At 45.0% G+C, this 18,339-nt stretch overlaps 2 protein-coding genes across 3 annotated transcripts in view; both read left to right on the top strand.

Annotated features, from left to right (window-relative positions):
- Positions 1-7,745, top strand: part of C4H4orf50 (chromosome 4 C4orf50 homolog) — an 81,313-nt gene extending 73,568 nt beyond the window's left edge. Inside the window, exon 15 of the mRNA XM_069014873.1 lies at positions 6,739-7,745. Coding sequence (XP_068870974.1) covers positions 6,739-6,773 — 35 coding nt within the window. The 3' untranslated portion in view covers positions 6,774-7,745. The remainder of the gene's footprint in view (positions 1-6,738) is intronic.
- Positions 7,746-14,792: 7,047 nt separating this feature from the next.
- Positions 14,793-18,339, top strand: part of CRMP1 (collapsin response mediator protein 1) — a 49,452-nt gene continuing 45,905 nt past the window's right edge. Inside the window, exon 1 of one of the 2 annotated variants that reach the window (XM_069014473.1) lies at positions 14,793-15,325. In XM_069014473.1, coding sequence (XP_068870574.1) covers positions 14,954-15,325 — 372 coding nt within the window. In that variant the 5' untranslated portion in view covers positions 14,793-14,953. Of the gene's footprint in view, positions 15,326-17,724; positions 18,053-18,339 lie in introns of those variants that run through there. The other variant, XM_069014474.1, reaches the window with a different exon arrangement.

Genomic DNA, 18,339 nt, shown 5'->3' with positions numbered 1-18,339 from the left:
ACTTTTATTGCATCTTTTTTCAGGGGAGGGAGGCTGTGGGACTCTTGTGGGTCAATCTGTCTGTTGCATTTTCAGCACTGGAAGAAACACTGTATGTCCCAGTTTTAACTGGATGCATTATAGTACTAAAGCACACAGTGAATTACATTAGAGGGAAGTATTTGTTGTGGGTTGTTCCTACTGTCTGTTACTGTTGGTAATTTCTTGATAATGCTCACTTCTTTAACCTCAGCAAAACATGCACAAGATGGAGATTTTCTCCATTTTTGACTTGACAAGAAAATCCTTCTGGAATTTGCTTTTTCATTGTACTGGGTTGCATCATTTTTATGAGAGGCTCCTCAAAAGCAATGTGCCTGATACATAGAAGATACCACTCTGCCATCGTATTTGGACATGTCATGCTGCTACTGTCTCTGTAGTATGATGTTAACTCATTTTCATTAGCCTTTAAATCCATTATGATTGTCTTAATGGGAGAAATGTAAATAACACTAAGTTCATGTGCATAATTTATCACAAAAAAGTTCCTGTGTTTAGTAAGTGCTGTTAGATTTTCAAGGCTAATAAAGGCTTGGAGCTGTCTAAATGAGGCAGTGCCATTACAGGAAAATCAAATCAGCGAAGTAAATGGAGTCCTGTGGAAGATCCTTTGAATACAAAGGTGTTTTAACTGTTCCTTATTTTAAATTAGAATAGGGCCACTCCTTAGCTTGGACTAGCACTGGGTGAACACTGTCTTAAAAAAAAAAAAAAAATCCAGCTGGTTTTTCCTTTTCTCTGTGTGTGTTCCAACAATCTGTGATCAGTCTTCAAGGTTTCCTAGTCTGTCATTTTAAATTGCTGAACTGCCTCATATCAGCGCACTTCACCCTAAGCCTCTTGGCAAGCTAGCTATCCTTGGCTGCATGTCCAAGATTTTGGGGTAGCAATTGATTTCAGAAGTGTGTCTGTTACTACTGCCTGCCTGCAAAGTTGTGGAATATTTGATGAGCAGGAGGTTAGACATCAGGGATCTTCTGTAAGCATTTGCATCTCAGAGCTGCAAAGGATTGCAGGGATATTGTTCTAGAAGACATTTTTTGAAAGCAAATGTTATATATATTGATAGTCCATTAACAGAAGAAATTAACTCCCAAAATGATGTTCAGCATGACAGTGAGTTCAACTGTCCATGCACATTTATAATATTCACATTTGCAAGTCCTCTTCACTATAGCTACCCACTCTTAATTAAGCCTCTTAAGCTGTTCTTCTCCAAGCAGCGTGAAAATGAGTGTCTTTGTGTGTGTGTGACATTTTTATGAAAAGCTCTGTAGCATTAAATTGCAGCACTGCTTGTATTGTTGTATATTGCCCATATTCTACTGTTAATGAAAATAATGTATTTTCCATAGAGTTGAGTAAGACAAGGCTTGTTTATCATTCATGAATTCATTTTTCCAGAATTACACCATTAGTTTCATAAGAAAGAAACTGACATAAAGCCAGAGCAGTGATGTTGAATGAGATCTATATATGCAACCTTGTCTAATATTTAATACCTTTATTAAGCACAAGAATGTAGAAATACATAATATAATTTTCTAACAGAAGAGAACATAATTTATTTGTGGTTTTCAGCATTCATGGTTGATTAGATGATTGTTGGGGTTTTTTCCCTTGGATGCAATTCCTTTCCTCTGAGATGTAGACAAGCTCTGTTGGCCATTGGTTATAATTGGGATCAATACGTCTTCATTGAGAATTTAATGATATTCACACCTCTTGAGCTCCAAAGTGAATCCATCAAGTAGAAATGCATTTTAGAAGCAGCGATTTGTGAATGAGAAGATTACACTGAATGCTATTTGATCTTTTTTTTTACCAAGCACAGAAATCAAATGTTTTTGCAAAGATCATGCTCTTGGTTATATAGCATTTCTTTACCAAACAGCTGAGGGATCCCATGTATATTATGGCAAAATGCAGCTTTGCAACATTTCTTTTCTTGTAATCACTTTCTTTCTTTCCAGTTTTTCTATTTTCAGGTAATCAAAATTTTTCTAAAGGAAAATGTTTATGTTTTAAAACAAGGTACTATAAAACAGATATTAAACAATTTATGGTAGATAATTTTCTATTGATGTGTGTGCATGCCACAGACATATTGATTTTCTGTAATGAATCAAAATTACAAAATGAATGGATGCTCATGATTATATTAGTTAGACCAAGTAAAAGATCTGTAGTTTCATTATAAAATATTAAAGAATAGCACAAGCCCTCTTGCCTGGCGTTTTCTCTCATTTGTGCTACTGTAGCTCCAGAACAGTGATAGAAAACACTGGTGCTTCAGTGGCTCTAAAGAAGGGATAATCTGTGACCCTTGATAAGGGCAGAGGCACAGCAGAGTACTTCTTTTATATTTACAGCAGAAACTCTTTTCAGGTGTTGCATAGTATCTTCTTGAAATATTTGTTCACAAATAGCAGAAATATGCATTTCTTTGCTGGATATAAAGAAATCTTATTAATTCCTTGAATTTGCAATTTCCTCACTTTAAATACCTCTAGTGCTACAAACCAGTGGAAGCATGGTGTTTCTGGCCCTGCACATCAGGGCTGAGGTACTGAGCAGCCACTGTATACTGGTGCCTTGAGAATCTTTAATGCTGGGTTACACACTGGGGAAATATTCCCAATATGCATTGATTGTCCTACTGCAGCAGTTGAAAGTGCACGATGGTCCACCACCCAAACCCACTTCAGATATCAGACATGATTTAAATATGTTTTTATGGTGGTATCACCATATTTCACGTCTTCTTTCAGATGACCAGAATAAAATAACATCCTCCTTTTTACTATCTTTTTCTTCTAAATGTAAGGAATTATTTGACTTCAAATCCTTTGTGTGCATTCATTACAGGTGAGCTCAATGATCTGAAATGATCTTTTCCAATCTCAGTGAGCACAGGCACTCTCTGAAGATGCCATAGAGATTTTAGGAATATGTGTACAGTCCTGCAGCTCTTAGTTTTCTTCCTTCCAGCCCCAGTGTTGTTTGTCTTTGAAGCCTCTATATTGGCTCTTTCCTTTCTGACTTTGATGCACGCTCCGAAAGTTTTTGCAAGGCTTTTACTGCTGTACCTTCTTAATGGGAGAAGGATGACTTCCATCCACCCTGTGCTCTGCAGGGCATGGAGACCATCAACCCTGGCAGTGGGCACAGAACTCAGCTCTCCAGGGAGCTGACTGGAGGAGTCCAGCAGGACAGCTGTCTTTAGGAGGTGGTTAGCACTAGATTTGTTCCACCAGTATGAGCTCTCTGAGCTTCCTTAAAAATGGTAGTTTAGACACTTGGGGGAGCAGAACATTTGTTCTGTGAGAAGAGGCCAAGGGTCCAGGCTGTTTCACCCTGGGGGAGAGCCGGCTTGGGGACACCTCACAATAACCTGCCTGAAACTGTGAGGAAGCAACTGAGAATCACAGAAGCATAGAGAGAGCCAGGCCCTTCAATGTGATACATTGTGAGAGCGTGAGACACAGAGGGCATAAGATGAAACAAGAGAATTTCAGACTGAATAGAGGAAAAGCATTTCCCTCATGAGGACATTGCAGCAGTGGGACAGGTTGCCCAGGAAGGCTGTGCATTCTCCATCCCAGGAGTTTTTCAAGACTGATTAGGTAAACCCTGAGCAAACTGCTCTGGCTTTGGAACTGACTCTGCTTGGAGTAGGTTGATCTAAATGACCTTCTGAGGTTCTTTCCTGTGGTCTTACAGTTTCCTGATACTTAGCACAGGATGAACAAGTGCAAATGTGAAGGACTGGAAGCAGCTAGAAAAAATAAATGCTGGTGGCTGACAGAGGTGGTAAAAGATTGGAGAACATCAAGTGAGAGCATGAATATGGATCACTGATCTTTGTTATGCCAGAAATTATTTGGTCCTTAGAGAGCAGTGCACAGTCATCACTTTTATTTCAAGGTTTCCTTTGAGGTTCCAATGTCAGAGAAATAAGTTTTGTTTAATGACCTTCTACATTAGCAGTTCTTTGTGTTGGTGACTGAAATTGATTTTGCTTGTGATGTGAAAGAGCACAAGCCCAGCCTCCGCACTGTTGCTCAACCATGTGCTTTAGCCCTACCAAAGAATGGGAGGCCAGCAAATTTCTGAGCATCAGAAATATACATGCTGAAAGTCTTAGGTACAGCATTGATAAAGACTCAGCTGGTTTTTAATCTCTGTGATGCATGGTTGGAAACTGCACTTTTATGCTTGAGCCCTGGAAATGTTTGGTCAATATTTTTCCTTGGTAAAGTAACATCATTAAGACCTCTCTTATTTTCCTCAAGCATTTCACAAGAGAGACTTCCTCCCTGACCAGAGTAATTACAAAACAATTCATTAGTGGTTTATGTTTATGTTCTACACTTCCTAATTACATATGTAGTATGAAGAAAATCATTAAGAGAAGGGTGAAGGATAGATTTTTCAAGGAGATAAGACTGTGAGAAGCACAAGGTTTCATAAAGACTTCAGGTGGACAGTAAAAGGAGGGGGTGAATAATTCACATAGGAAGGAGAAAGAACAGACAAAGAGGATGAAATGAATGGGAGAGAGAAATTCAAGAGTCTGACAAAATGAGAAAGGAGAATAGGCAGCTAACGTTTCAAGAAAAATATAATAAAAATTGAAGGAAATATTAGGCAAATAATGACTTCTACATTTGTAAATGCTCTTAGTCTAGCAGTGCATGTTTGACAAATATTCTTTAACCCCAATTTTGGAAAATTAGAGAACTTAGTTTAAATTTAAATTGGTGGATAACAAAAGAAGTGATCATTAAAGTACAAAAAACTGTAAGTTCATTGAATGAATGAATCACTTTTCCATTATTCTGGCCACACCAGTTTTCAGTGATAGTTTTTTCAAGCATAGCTATCCCTGATACTTTAGGGACATTATTCCTTTTGAACAAGTCAGTAAACTGGCAACTGGTAACAGTGGGTAGCTCCTCTGCAACCAGTTGAGGAACTAAAATTGAAGCCTCTCTATCTTCTAAAATAAAGCTAAATTTTAGGAGGACCTAGAGAGTCACCCTCCTGATCGTCCCTAGAGCGTATGTACAGTGATGGGATCACAGAGAAGAAACTTCATGTATGACTAGAAGAGGAGAGACAGGGATGTATTTCACACCATCCCAAAATACAAGGCCAGCTCTGCTGGTACTATCATATTGTGATATTAATTTATTGTAATATTAATTACAAATGAAAAAGTACCTGATGTCCTGAAAAATCCTTGGAAGGTGTGGATAGCAAAGGCTGAAAGTGTGTTCTGTTGGGTGTTGTTTTGATTAATTAGACTACAAAGACAGTAATCAAAAAGAAGATGATCTATGGAGACTCTAGTAGTGTTCCCTTTCTTTGCCTGGAAATAAGAATGAACTGCAATGGATTTTCTTTGTTTGCAGTACAGTCTGGACTTCATTAGATGATGCAAAGAGATGGAATTCCAAATCCAATTTTTTTTGGATGCACCTACAGCAGAGGCAGAATTAATGTGTAATGTCTTACGAAGACTGCAGAAAGCTTCTGGTGTTGTTTTGAATGAAAAACAAGTCTGAACATTTACCAGTTTCTGATCCAAGATGGAGAGCTGAACCAGAGAGTGTGCAAGGGCTCTAAGTGCCTCTCATCACTAGGAATCCTTGATGTCCTCCTGCCCAGCTGGCACTCTCCTGGATCAGTGACTGACTCTTGCATATCTCACTGGTTTTATGTCCTACAATAATCCATCTATCTGCTTCTCCAAAAATAATGACCTCCCCTTTATTACTTTGCCTCTCTCTGCCGGATTTTTCTCCAGTTCTGTTCTTCATGCTTGGAAAAATCTTTCTATCCTGAAGTACAAGCCATAAAGGCTCTCTTCTTTCCCAGTTTTTAATTTTTCTCTTTTGAGGGGCATGTTGGTGACTGGGACCCATTTTAGTAATGACAGTTAATTACTGTCATCAAGTCATTTATTATAATAATAATTGCAATATAATATTTTAAACAAAATTCTGTGTGCTATTATCATTTCATGTACTACCAATGTACTAAGATGTGTGTTTCTCCAGTAGACATCAAGTTTTAGCCAGAGTTAAGTATGCAAGCAGTGCATCACTGGTGATGTTTAACAGTAATAATGACAGCCTTAGTGGAAATTGTAAAGCCTAATAAAAAGTTTTGTAGGCTTTGAATTTTAATATCAGAGGAAAGATGCAAATGGTGGATATTTTTCTGAGAAGAGTCATAGAAATAGGACCTACTTGGAAGGTTGGATTTGTGATGGCTGTCATTCCATAAGTTGAACTTTATCCATTAGACTGCTTCTGTAGATCCCTGCTAAGTGGGTTATGAGATGGTGTTGGGAAGATGGCAGAGAATGTTTGTTTCCATATTGACAAATGAATGTTTGTCTTGTGCACAAAAAGTAGCAAAAGGAAAAGCATGGAATGTGTTTTTCACCTTAAATCAGTAAATCATGGGAGAATGTCTCAATATGTTTTGGATAGTTCGGTTTCTACAATGTGCTGCCATTATGCTATGTTTGTATAGAAGCACCTGGGCACACTGCTTGCCAAATGCTCTATTTTGACCTTGAATGAAAAACAAACAATTCCTTAAATTGTGAAAATACAGATACTTACCTTATGCTTTTGTCTTTTTTTCTTCCTTTTTTTTTTAATCCTCCTTCCTCTTGTCCAGGGAAGAATGTATCAGTCACACAGAAGAAGCAGTAGAGCTCTGAAGGACTGATGAAATGTACTTTGGCCTGGAGGTGACTGCAGCTGCTACGTTATGGGAAGAAGTGAGAAGTTGCCCTACGTTACCATCTGCACCATTTTAGCCACCTCCTGTAATGGAAGCTGGCCATGCAGGCCAATGCATGTTTGAGTCTGAGTTTTGTTTTCTTTTGTTTTGTTTTCTTGGGATCTCAGCATTCGCATTTTGAAGCAATTACCAAGTTAAGCACAATCCCCATCTTCATGATTCTGCTCATGTGGGTATGTAATATCTTAAGCCTCGTGTGGCTTTGAGCATTCCTGAAAGAGCCTTTGATCTGAGTTGGGATGTTTAGTATATCTGAGGCTGTGATACTTGAGGGTACAAACTGTTTAGCAAATGAGACAGAATGGCATTTTTACAAGGGTAAGTTGGAATTGGGAATGATCTTCATGAGCACTGAGAGGCACTTGGAACATCAAAGTGCTCTGTCCTAATACTCTGAGTATTTCAACCACATGAATAGGCCACACTGAATTTAACTTTCAGAAATAGATGGGTTTGTGCACTCTGGTTGGTAGTAGCATATGTGATGTAAACACATTGTGCAACCGTGCTGCACAATACAGATCACACACCACAACCCCTACTATTCACCTCTGAGTACCATTTGGGAAGGCAGGGAGATGGGAATGCAGGCACCAGACCTGTACATAAAGGGTCCTGTGGGTACCTCCATCCTTTCTGAAACTAAAGGCACACAGCCATGTGGAGTCAGTGGCAATACTTGTGCTGACCTGAATGGCAGCAGCTACTCTCAAACTGTCTCTTACATTGTGATGCACTTTCAGTTTTGATAACTGCTTTATGATTTTATTTCCCTTTTTTCTTTTTTTAATGTTGAGCTAATTGCTAGGATGTGCTGTCTTTACAATGCATAGTTGCCCAGTAATTACAGATACCCTTTGAAAGGAAGCAGAAGAAGAATAAACTGTGGAATCCCAAATCAGATTAATGTAATGTTCATTTCTAGATTACAATTAGTAGCAAGATGACACGTTGTCATGGTAACGTGAAGCTTAACTACAAGTTTCTAAAATAAAGCAATGACATATGTGTAGGTTTCTACCATTTGCATACTATCCACTTGAAAACATACATAATTTCTACAACACTGAGGCAATTAAACCCTACTTCTTTCTTCTGAATTAAGTGTTTAACTAAAATATCAGGCCTCTTTCCTGGTATTTACACAAAATCTCCCACCATAAATTATAAATGTTGATGAGGAAGCTGTCCATTTTGTAACATCTTAAGCTTTCTACCTTTTGGTTTCATTTTAGAACAATTAGTGTAAGGAATGTAGAGCACTTTGTGGTTTGTACCACATCGATCTCCTTGAAATTCTACCATCTCCTCATACAAAAATTGTCCAACCAATATTGGAAAAGTCTGTTTATTAATTGCATTGATAGACCAGTGGGTGTGTTTCATGTAGCTGAGTAAAATCCCAGCTTTGCCTCAAATCACTGTAAGAAAGCAGTAAACTTTTAATGTGAGATTGCTAGCTAAGACAGAGAGCCTAGCTATTATTTTCTAGTTGCCTTACAGTGAAAAGTGTTGTCTACTTGTTAGAGAGTTTGAGTTTCTTTCACTAAGCAGAAGTTAACTTGTTTAATGTGATATCTATGGTAGAGGTGCCAGCACATGCTTTACATGTATTGTCATTTTGTGGTAAACCTTCAGAGAATGAAAAATCGGTCACTTTGTTCTGATTGCTTTATATGCACAGTATTGTTTTGGCCAAATTCTTTAGTCAAAGTTAAGATGCTGCTAAGTTCTGTAAGTAAATGCAATCTTCTTCTGTCACCCTAAATGGACAAGGTGCGCAGTGTTACATGGAAAATATGGTTTCTTTGGCAGTTCACTTATTTGTGTATACTTTACTGTATAGAGCATTGGAGGATATTGAAAATACAGCTTACAGGTTGCTCCTTAAGCAACTTTTAAATCCCAAATTCTGTGCTTCACACCACTATGGATGACAAATGCTGCAAGTACAATGATTGACTCTGGTGTGATAATCATGTTACATTCAGAATAATGCAGTTGCTGGGAAATGTGTCACATACACAGCAGAGTTCCCAGGATAAACCGTCTGCTAAGGTATGGCTCATGTTTGTCCTTGTGGCCTTTTGAAAAGTGGAAACTCTGATTTTTGTGTTTCATCAATCTACCTGTATTTCTCACTCGCAGATGAAGGTTTGTAATATTTTAATTTACTGTGGTTATGGGGTGGAGGGAGGGACATGTGCATGCTGGGTTTTGCCACTAATCCTTTGGAAATCCTTTAGTGCCTTAAGGAGGCGAAGGGGTAACAGACCCTAGGATTACAGAAACTTATTCAAACCTCTTTCCTGCTTTAGCATTTAGCAGAATTCCTTTAAAATATATTGTGCCTTTGGCTCCAAATATATTTGAATTAGAAATAAGTAGCCATGGGATTATGGACAGGAATTTTTGCCCCTGTAGAAATGTTAGGAAAGAGAGTATACTATTTCCTGTATGGGACGTGATCTAAAAATATAGCTAACTTAAATTCTACCATTGGGATCCATGCATACTAGGAAAGTTGCAAGTTGCAGTTAAAGGCAGAAAAAAAGGGGAAAAAAAAAGGAGAAAGTTTAAATATACTGGATTAAATGCTTCTATCATTGAACTGACTGGCAAATTTCCACTGGCTTTCTTGGGACCAAGATTTCATGCTTGCTTCTACTTGGCTTAAGAAATTCTCATATGTGGTAGATATGTGGGCATCATGTTCTCTTTAATGTTGTAGGAGAGGAAAAGAGAGATTCGTAGTTTTGAAGATCCGCCTTGATTAAGAGTTGCTGGGATCTGTGGTATAAATCTCTGTTCACTATTTTTTCTCTGTGTAATGTAGACTCTTGCTATGGGAATATGAATATGCAAATGTAAATTCCAATGCGAGAGGTTACTGCACAGTGTGCACTAACCAATGCCAAACAGCTACATTTCTCTACTCTCTGCACTGTGGTCTTTCTGAAAACAGGGAAAATGTAACTAACAGATGAAAACCACTCCAGTGCCAAAAGAACCTGCGTGAGGCAATTCATGTATCACTCACTGATGGTCCTAAGCAGCTCTTAGGAAAAGCTGAATAAGCTTTTAGCTCATGAGTGAATTTTATCTTCTAGGAATTAAGAGTAATTTCTTGGCACAGAGATAAATAAAAAAATAAATTTAAAAAAAAATCAAGGCCTGAAAATCAGACTGGTGTGGTTTTCTGTTTTTCTCCTTGTGATGACAAGCAAGTTTTAAAGAATATGTAAATAGTAAAAGAAAATCATTACGTGCCTCACAGTATGTAAGACAAGGCCCAGCATGGAACTGATTTTTATAGCTTATTTATAAATTATGCTTCTGTCTTTTGTTTGGAACTTGGAAAAGGAAACCATGTAAATTAAATAAGGAGTGAAGACTTACTGCACACATTTGTTGACTGAAACAAAAATATTTCCCCACCTCCTGAGGAATTTATGAGTAATCTGGGATGAATAATGTACAGAGATCTTGCCTTTTGAGCTCTAGTGCTGTATAAGTATTTAACACTTTTGCACAGGCAACAGAGGAGTGGTAACCAGAAGTCATGAAGAGCATTTGTTAGGGCCACAAACTGGGATCCATTTGAGTAGGTACCAAAGAATGCACAAAAAGGCTGGGATTTATGGTGTGATACTTTTTAAGCAGGTGTACCAGTTGGACTGGGGAAGGAGGGGTGTTTGTAAATAAATGCAAAAAATTTGAACTCTGACCCATGACCACCCTGTCACTGGGTGTCACATTAGTTTTGGCTATGTGAGAAGCTTCAATAGCATAAAAGAGGCCACTCATATTTTAACTGTTTCATTAAAATCTTCTGGATAACTCTTCAGCAAAGATTTCCACTCTAAGACATTTGCCATTGATATCAACTGTACATACGTATTAATACTCAGTGTAACTAGGAGGATACAGAATTGTAATGAAGTCACAAAGTCTACTTGATGATCACAGATTTGTAACTCTCACAAATTATGTAAGATATGTTGACATTTTATCTTGTTAACAAGATGTATTTTTCTATGTTAGCTAAATGTATAATTTGTATAATTTTGTATATTAAATGTATGCATATTTTAAATTAAAAACATTATAATTTTATTATTTTAACTTTAAAATGGTGGCAGAGCTTCTGAAATACAGTTTTATATACAACTGTATCCATGGATAGCAAGCCAGAAAGTCTCAGTTTTGAGGAAGGGGGCACCTGATCTTCTAACAGGGTAAGGAAACTGCTATACCCGAGCTCTTGCTCCTCTTGGTGGAGGAGCTGCCATTCAGCTTCTGGTGAGTTAGTGAAATTAATATGAATTGGCAGAACACTATGGGCTGTATCACTGCTTGTGAAGTGGGTAACCTGAGCTTTCCCCAGCTTGTATTTTGGATTCACAGTTCCCAGATGTGAGGACACAGTTCAAATCACCCATCCATGGGATGGGGTTTTGTGGGGGGAGGAGGACACTGCTGGCAGAGATACAGCAGAGAGGGAGACTGAATCAGTGACTTGGCAACTCCAGTCACTCCTCTGGAAGAAGGAAAACTCATGTCTCTCACACGCATTCCTTTTGGGCTGTTCATGCCTTTTTTGTCTGATGATTCTGTTGTAAAATGCACAATAGCAAAATATACATGCAAAATGTACATTGCATATTCTCTAAGGCCCTGCACCAGGAAAGTCCTGTTCTAGCTCATGATGCTCATGCTGTTGCAAGAAGAGCTCAGCTACAACCGAAGCCAAGCAGGTATATGATACCCTTCTTGTTGGGCTTTTGTCCAGCAAGACATTATAGGTTTTGTGTGAAGCAAGTAATACCCTAAGTTTTCTGCTATCACTCATCTAGTCTATTTGGAATAAAGTCCTATAGGAAGAGGGTGCACTTTCAATCAAGTTCAGTCCTCTTTTCATCAAGCAATGTCAAAACAGGATGACTGCACTCTTTGCAAGAGAATATACCTAAGCAATATATTTCTCCAAAGTTGCATACTTGTTTTTAGGCAAACTCACAGGGTGTTGGGGTATTAGGATGCGATTGGGTCTGCTTCTGTAGCACCTAAACCCGCAATTTTATCTCTTACTGAACAAAGGAATCTGGTGAACTGAGAATAGTTTTTAATAAACTAAGCGCTATGGTATGAAAAAAAACCCAAAACATTTAAAAGCAAAACCAGACTCTGGTATTATTTTATGCTTATTTCTAATGAGAAAGTTTAATGCTATTTTCTAAAGCATTGATCTGACATATTCTTTGAGTCTTGTGATCTCCTTATGTATCAGAATAATATGAATCTCCTGGCTTAATATTTAAAAAATAGTATTATTCATTTTTTTTATTTAAAAAACCCTGAGTGCTCTAGAAACCTGAGCAGTGTTATCTAACTAGACCCCAAGTGTAAACAGAGTCCATCTTTCTTAGCTTTACGGCTGATAAATAAAAGATGCTCGGCATTTAGCAGATGTATGCACTGTGCAACATACTGGACCTACTAGGGGACTTTCAAAAGTTCTTATTCTGGAAGTTCAAATTAATCTCTTGATTGCAAAGAAATAACTCATAAAATGAATATTTTTTCCAATACTTGCAAAGACAGGCAGGTCACGCATCACACTCCATGTACCACCTGCATATTTCACTAACTGTCAGGGTTTGGTGTCCTGTGGAGGAAGAAATTAACTTTTTTTTTTTTTTTTTAACATGATCAATAAATCTCAATGTTACCATCAGGAACAAAAAAAATCAATATTTGCGCATACAAGAGACTTTAAGGAAGCAACAAAGCAATGTCCTACAAGCTATACTTATTTTTTTTCACATGCACCAGTGAAACCTCCATATGATATTCAAGTGTTAATGTGGAAATATGGTTTATTAAGTGAGCTGTGGAATCCTGGGCAATACATGCTCAGAAGTGTCAGTTGACTAAAATCAGTGTGCTGATAACCATAATAAATGAAATTTTGACTAGCTTCCTAACTCCCCTCATGTGAACAACACCCATGGACACACAGCATTCAAGACAGCAGGTCCTACTGCATTATAAATGCAGAAAAGAGTGATGTTTTCCTTGGATGCATTTTGGCATTGCTCAGGTATGTCACATCACTGCTTTTTCACATGGTTTGGGTCCATGGGTAGTTGTTAATGAGAAGGATAGTCACCTGGACTCATTTCTGTTGAAATCCCAGGATCTCTCTCTTTAACCTCCCACTTTTCCTGATTTTCAATTAGTAACTTGCAGTTTTTCTTGTGCTGGGACCACCAAGCATGCCTGTGGACCACAGGCAAGAGTGCTGTGTGGTTGGGCTTGTATTCAAACAGCACATTGTACATGAGCAGTAAACAGGCCTTGTGATTGATCCACTCCCTCAAATTTGCTTAGTCATGTAATCAATCTCAGACCAGCTCGTTGCAATATGTTATTTCAGAGCAACAGAAAATGTCCCTTATGTAACTACTGGCATAGTCAAAGCCTGTGACAATTGCCAGAGATTGGCTGCATGTGCAGGAGAGGAGTGTCCAAGGACTTGCGAATTCGGTGGATGATCTCAGGCACTGTAAGAAAGGTAGTGCTGTAAAGATGGACTTTCTGAAGTGGGCTGTGCAGAGAGCTGAGGGCAGCACAGTCTCCACCCTTCCTGATCCTAGTTTTGGGAACTTGGATCCCTCCCATCACAGTGAAACGAAGCCTTGCATGGTTTGCCTCTTTTTGCCGAGGCCAAGCCAGGCAAGCACGGGCCCGAGCGGCCGGCCCGGGAGCCTCCCGGGGTGCTGAAGGGACAGCTCCGGGGGGCGAGCCGCGCTCCAGCCGCTCCGAGGGAGCTCGGCGGGGACACGCCCGGCTCCCCGCCTTCCGCGGGGCTCGGTGGGCCGGCTCGGCGGACACTCAGGCCGTGGGCCGCACACCCAGGCCCGCGGAGCCGGCTCCCCATCCCCGCTGGCGGGGCCGGCGGCTCAGGCAGCGCTCGGCGCGATCACTTCCGTGTCAGGGCTGGCGCCCGCTGCCTGTAGCCCGCTGCCTGCACCCCGCTGTCTGTAGCCCCCTGCCTGCACCCCGCTGCCCCCGCGGCGTGCGAAGAGGTCGGGCGCCCTGTCCGCGCCGCCGCAGCGGGGGAGCGGCAGCCGGGGGCGGCGGGGCGGAGCAGAGCCGCCACCACCCCCGCAGGCACCAGCTGCTGCGGCGGGGGCTGGGGCTGGCTCCGCTGCCTCCCACATTCTGGCCACCCCTCGCTCTTCTCCCCGCCGCTCCCCCTGCGGCCGCAGACCGGCCCCGAGCGACGCTGGCCCGTCCCCCGCCCGTACCGAGGGCTGCCGCGACCGCGCCCCCCGCCCCGCCCGGGCACCGCCGCAGCCTCTCCCGCGGAGGGGGCGGGGGCAATGTGAGTGAGCAAAGTGGGAGAAACTCCCTCCGGCTCGCCCGGGGGGGCTGGGGAGGTTCGGAGCTTTTATTTTTTTTTTCCTCTCTTTTTCTTTTCGTTTCCCTTTTTTTTTCCCAACCCCGAAGCCACGCAGCAGCAGGTGACCGGCGTCGGCCCGCCCGCAGAGCAGGACCCTGTTGGCACCGGCCGTGTGTGCATGCGGCGGGCTCCCTCCCTGCCTCCTCCCCCTGCCTCCCGCCCCCCGGATCATTCTATACCGGGGGAGCTGTTCACTGCGGTCCCTGCTCGGGGAATCGCTGCTGCTCTTCTCATTCGTCAGGGGCTTTCCAATCACCTGCCTCTGCCACCCTCTCCGCTCCGCTCTTTGTACTTTATTTTCACGTGCTCTTTACTAACACGGCTATTTTTAAATCCCGCTCGGGTTTATTTCTCTTTCTTTCTTTCTTTCTCTCTTATTTTCCTTTTTTTTCTCTTTTTTTTTTTTTTTTTTCCTTCGGGGGGGTGGGTGGGGGGAGGGAGGTTAACGTTTGCAGTTCCCTAAGGGAAAGATCCCACCAGCCAACCCAGCTCCGCCACTGCTGCATCCATCCATTCAGTTTTATGGTCACTAACAGCCTATCCCGATAGTGGAAGGTGCAGAGAAGTGGGAGGCAGGGAGACAGTGAGAGAGAGAGAGAGAGAGAGATCCGGACAGCGAGAATGGCCGAGAGAAAGAGGAACTGGAATAAAGAAGATGACCTGCCTGTGTATCTAGCTAGGCCGGGCACGACAGCCCAGACACCGCGACAGAAATATGGGGGAATGTTCGCCTCCGTGGAGGGGGCCTATGAGAACAAAACCATCGACTTCGACGCCTACAGCGTGGGGAAGAAGGGGTCCCGGACCCCGCGGAGCGGCAGCCGGCACGACATGCTGGACGGAGGGGACAACTACAGCGAGACCGCCAGCGACATCAGCGAGATCTCCGGCTCCGTCATCAGCTCCCCGGGAGACCGGGAAGACAAGACCCCGGGCGTGGAGATCAAATACCCCGTGGGGAAGGAGCTGCTGCAGGGCCAGGACAATGGACAGGTGAGCGGGGCCCGGGCAGGGGGGGGAAGGAGCCGCCGCCCCCGCTCGCTGGGCGAGCCGAGCCGAGATTGCTGAGCCGAGCCGAGATTGCTGAGCCGAGCCGAGCCGAGCCGAGCTTGCTGTGCCGTGCTGTGCCGTGCCATGCTGAGCCGTGCAGTGCCGCAGAGCCCCGCTCGCCCGCGCAGGGGGCTGGGGGCCGCCTTCGCGGGGGAGGTTCAGCACGGCAGGTCGGGGAGGCGCGGCCCCCTCCTCCCGGGCACGCTGATGCTCTGGAAAGAGCCCGGCTGGCCCCTAAACTACCTCACTTGGCAGCGCTTAGCGGGGGCGGGAGGGAGCGATCCCAGAAATCGTTTTCCTTCCTAAATGATGGCGATGAGTTTTCTCCGTTTCCTTTTCTGCCCGTGCCGGTGGGCCGGAGGGCAGCTCGGTACCCTCAGCGCCTCTCCGCCGCCCCGCGGAACAAAGCCGGGCCCGCGGCACTCCCGGGCTCGCCGGGGAAACTCGGCGGAGCCTGTCCCAGGCACAGCCCCAGGATCTGCCCCGGCCCGCTGCCCTGACTCTGCCCCTGCTCCCCGCGGCTCCCTGTGCGCCTGCATTGTCTCCCCGGCAGGGAGCGCGGAAGGAGGGAGGATCAGCCGAAACCTCTGCCCCGGGTTCCCCTTCCCGGGGGTTGCAGCCTGGACACATACTGTAGGCTCAAGGAAAGAAGTGAGCCGGTGGGGCTGGCCAGCCCCTGACGGCTGTGCATCTCCATCTTAGCCCTGTCGGTGGCATGCAGGCTGGAGGCAGACCCGAGGGGCTGGCTCTCCTGGGAACCCGGGCTGTCACTGATTTCCCCTTAGAAAGAAATGCGGCCCTGCAGTGATGCCTCTGCATGGATACCCCCCCCCGTCCCTTAGTACCCATCCTGGAGCCTCTGTGGCTTGTCTGAACTCTGCTCTTTCCACAGGCTGAACTGAGAGTTTCCACTCTCTTCTCCCCCCTCTTCAATTTGAGCATGAATGGGGTGCTGGTTTGCTCTGGTGTGGGGATTGGGTGCAGGTGCTGCACGGCCTCCTGTGCAGCCCAGTGGGTGTCTGCTGTGGTGGGACATTGGAGTTAGCAGGCAGGGTTTGGTGGGACTCTGTGCCTGGGATGCTGCTGCTTTCTCTGCAATGACCTCAGGGTTGCCTTCAGAGGCTGCCAGCTGCAGTGCAGTCTTCTCTTTTCTAGCTCACCTGAACTTTGGTCAGGACCCTGGGGCAGTGGGAGGGCACAGCACACCCACTCTTCCTAGTTCAGCCTGGGACTCAGGGTAGTGAGCACACTGCACACTATCTCTCTGGATACCACTGTGCTTACTAAGTTGACCAAAGCAAGGTGGGGAGGAGGTTAGGGATAAAGATTTTGCCACTAGCTTAGGAAGGTGCACTGTAAGCAGCAGACGTGTGACCCCTGTGCAGTGGCATCTAGAGTTTTTTACAAGCTTCAAACTGATTTCGGGGAAGATGTGTCAGGGATGTGGCCTGGGTGCTTCATGTTTTGTATCTATGTGTATTTCACAGGGGTGGGTGTGCTAAGAGCCCCAGAGTGTGTGTCCTTGGGGGGATAAACTTGGGCACAGCTTTGCAGTGCCTTTTACCCTTCCTGCAGTTCACAGAGTGTTAATAAAGCACCTTGGGTGGAGGGAGGCACACTGTCAGACAGAGATTACACAGAAGGGTTTCAGCTAGCCACTTTACCTCTCCAGCAGCTGCTAGTACAGCATCTGCCTGGCCTGGCCCGGTTGTATTATCCTCTGTGACCTCCCTGGGCACAGGACAGAGCAGGTGTGAGACAATGGGGCAATGACAGGGAGGGCACAACAGGACAGTGCTGTTGGGGTCAGAGCTGTTGGTGAGGACGGAGCAGGCAGTGCCATCAGGGACAGAGCCATGGGGACAGAGCCCTGGGGACACTGCCATGGGAAAAGAGCAGGAAGTGCCATGGAGACAAAGCAAGGCAATGCCATCAGGATCAGTGCTATGGGGACAGCGCAGGGCAGTGCCATCAGGGTCAGTGTTATGGGGACAGTGCCATGGGGACAGCACAGAGCATTGCCATCAGGCTCCATGCCGTGGGGACAGCGCAGGCAGTGCCACTGCCATGTGTAGCACAGCAGGACCCACCGCCGGGGATTATATCCCCCGTCCCCACCCTGCGGCAAGCCACGCGTGGGATCCTGCGGGTGACCTCAGCGTGCGAGCGGGGCGGCGGCGGAGCTGGCGGGGCGGCGTTTCTCAGCGCCGGTACGGGAGGGAGGGAGGCTCCGGCTGGATTGATGGGCTGTGAAGGGGGGCCAGGCAGAGGGGTGGGGGACAGGAGGGAAGGAAACGCTTCCTGGGTTGCGCTGAGCGAATCCTGCTCCGACCTGCAGCCGGGAGGGCGCTGCTGCCGCCGGCAGAGGCAGCGCTCGCCGACCCCCCCGGGAGCCGCGTCCCTGTTTGATTGCAGCCGGAAAAAAAAAGGTGCCGGGTTTGCCGGGCTCGCCTTCCTCTGGGCGACGGAACTTCGCCCCCATTCCACCGCTCTGCCGGGTCGCCCCCGCCCCGCCCCATCACCCGACCGGGTTTCGCATTATTATTCCTCTCAGCACCGCCGGTGTTGTTCCGCTGGGCTCGGCTCGCTCCTCGGGTTCGTTGCGTGCTCCCGGCGCTAGGGAGAGCCGACATGTCTTACCAGGGCAAGAAGAGCATCCCCCACATAACGGTAAGCGGCCCCGGGCGCAGCGAGCGCTGCCCGCGCTCCTTTGTTCGCGGGGCGGGGAAGGGCGTGCGGCGGCAGCGCCGCGGCCGCGCAGTGCCCGGAGCCGGCGGGCAGCCCCCAGGCTGCGGGGCCGGGGCTCCCTGGGGCGGCCGGGTGCGGGCGCCGCCGCCCGTCCTCCTCCCGCTGGAGCTCTGGGCGCGGATTGATTTAATGTAATTTTATTTTAAAATTTCATTATTATATTTTTATTTTATTTTTTATTGTGTTCTGCCTCCCCTTCCTCGCCCGCC

The sequence above is a fragment of the Aphelocoma coerulescens genome, chromosome 4 (genome assembly GCF_041296385.1).
Source record: "Aphelocoma coerulescens isolate FSJ_1873_10779 chromosome 4, UR_Acoe_1.0, whole genome shotgun sequence".
NCBI lineage: Eukaryota > Metazoa > Chordata > Aves > Passeriformes > Corvidae > Aphelocoma > Aphelocoma coerulescens.
This window is presented reverse-complemented; position numbering and strand designations above follow the sequence as displayed.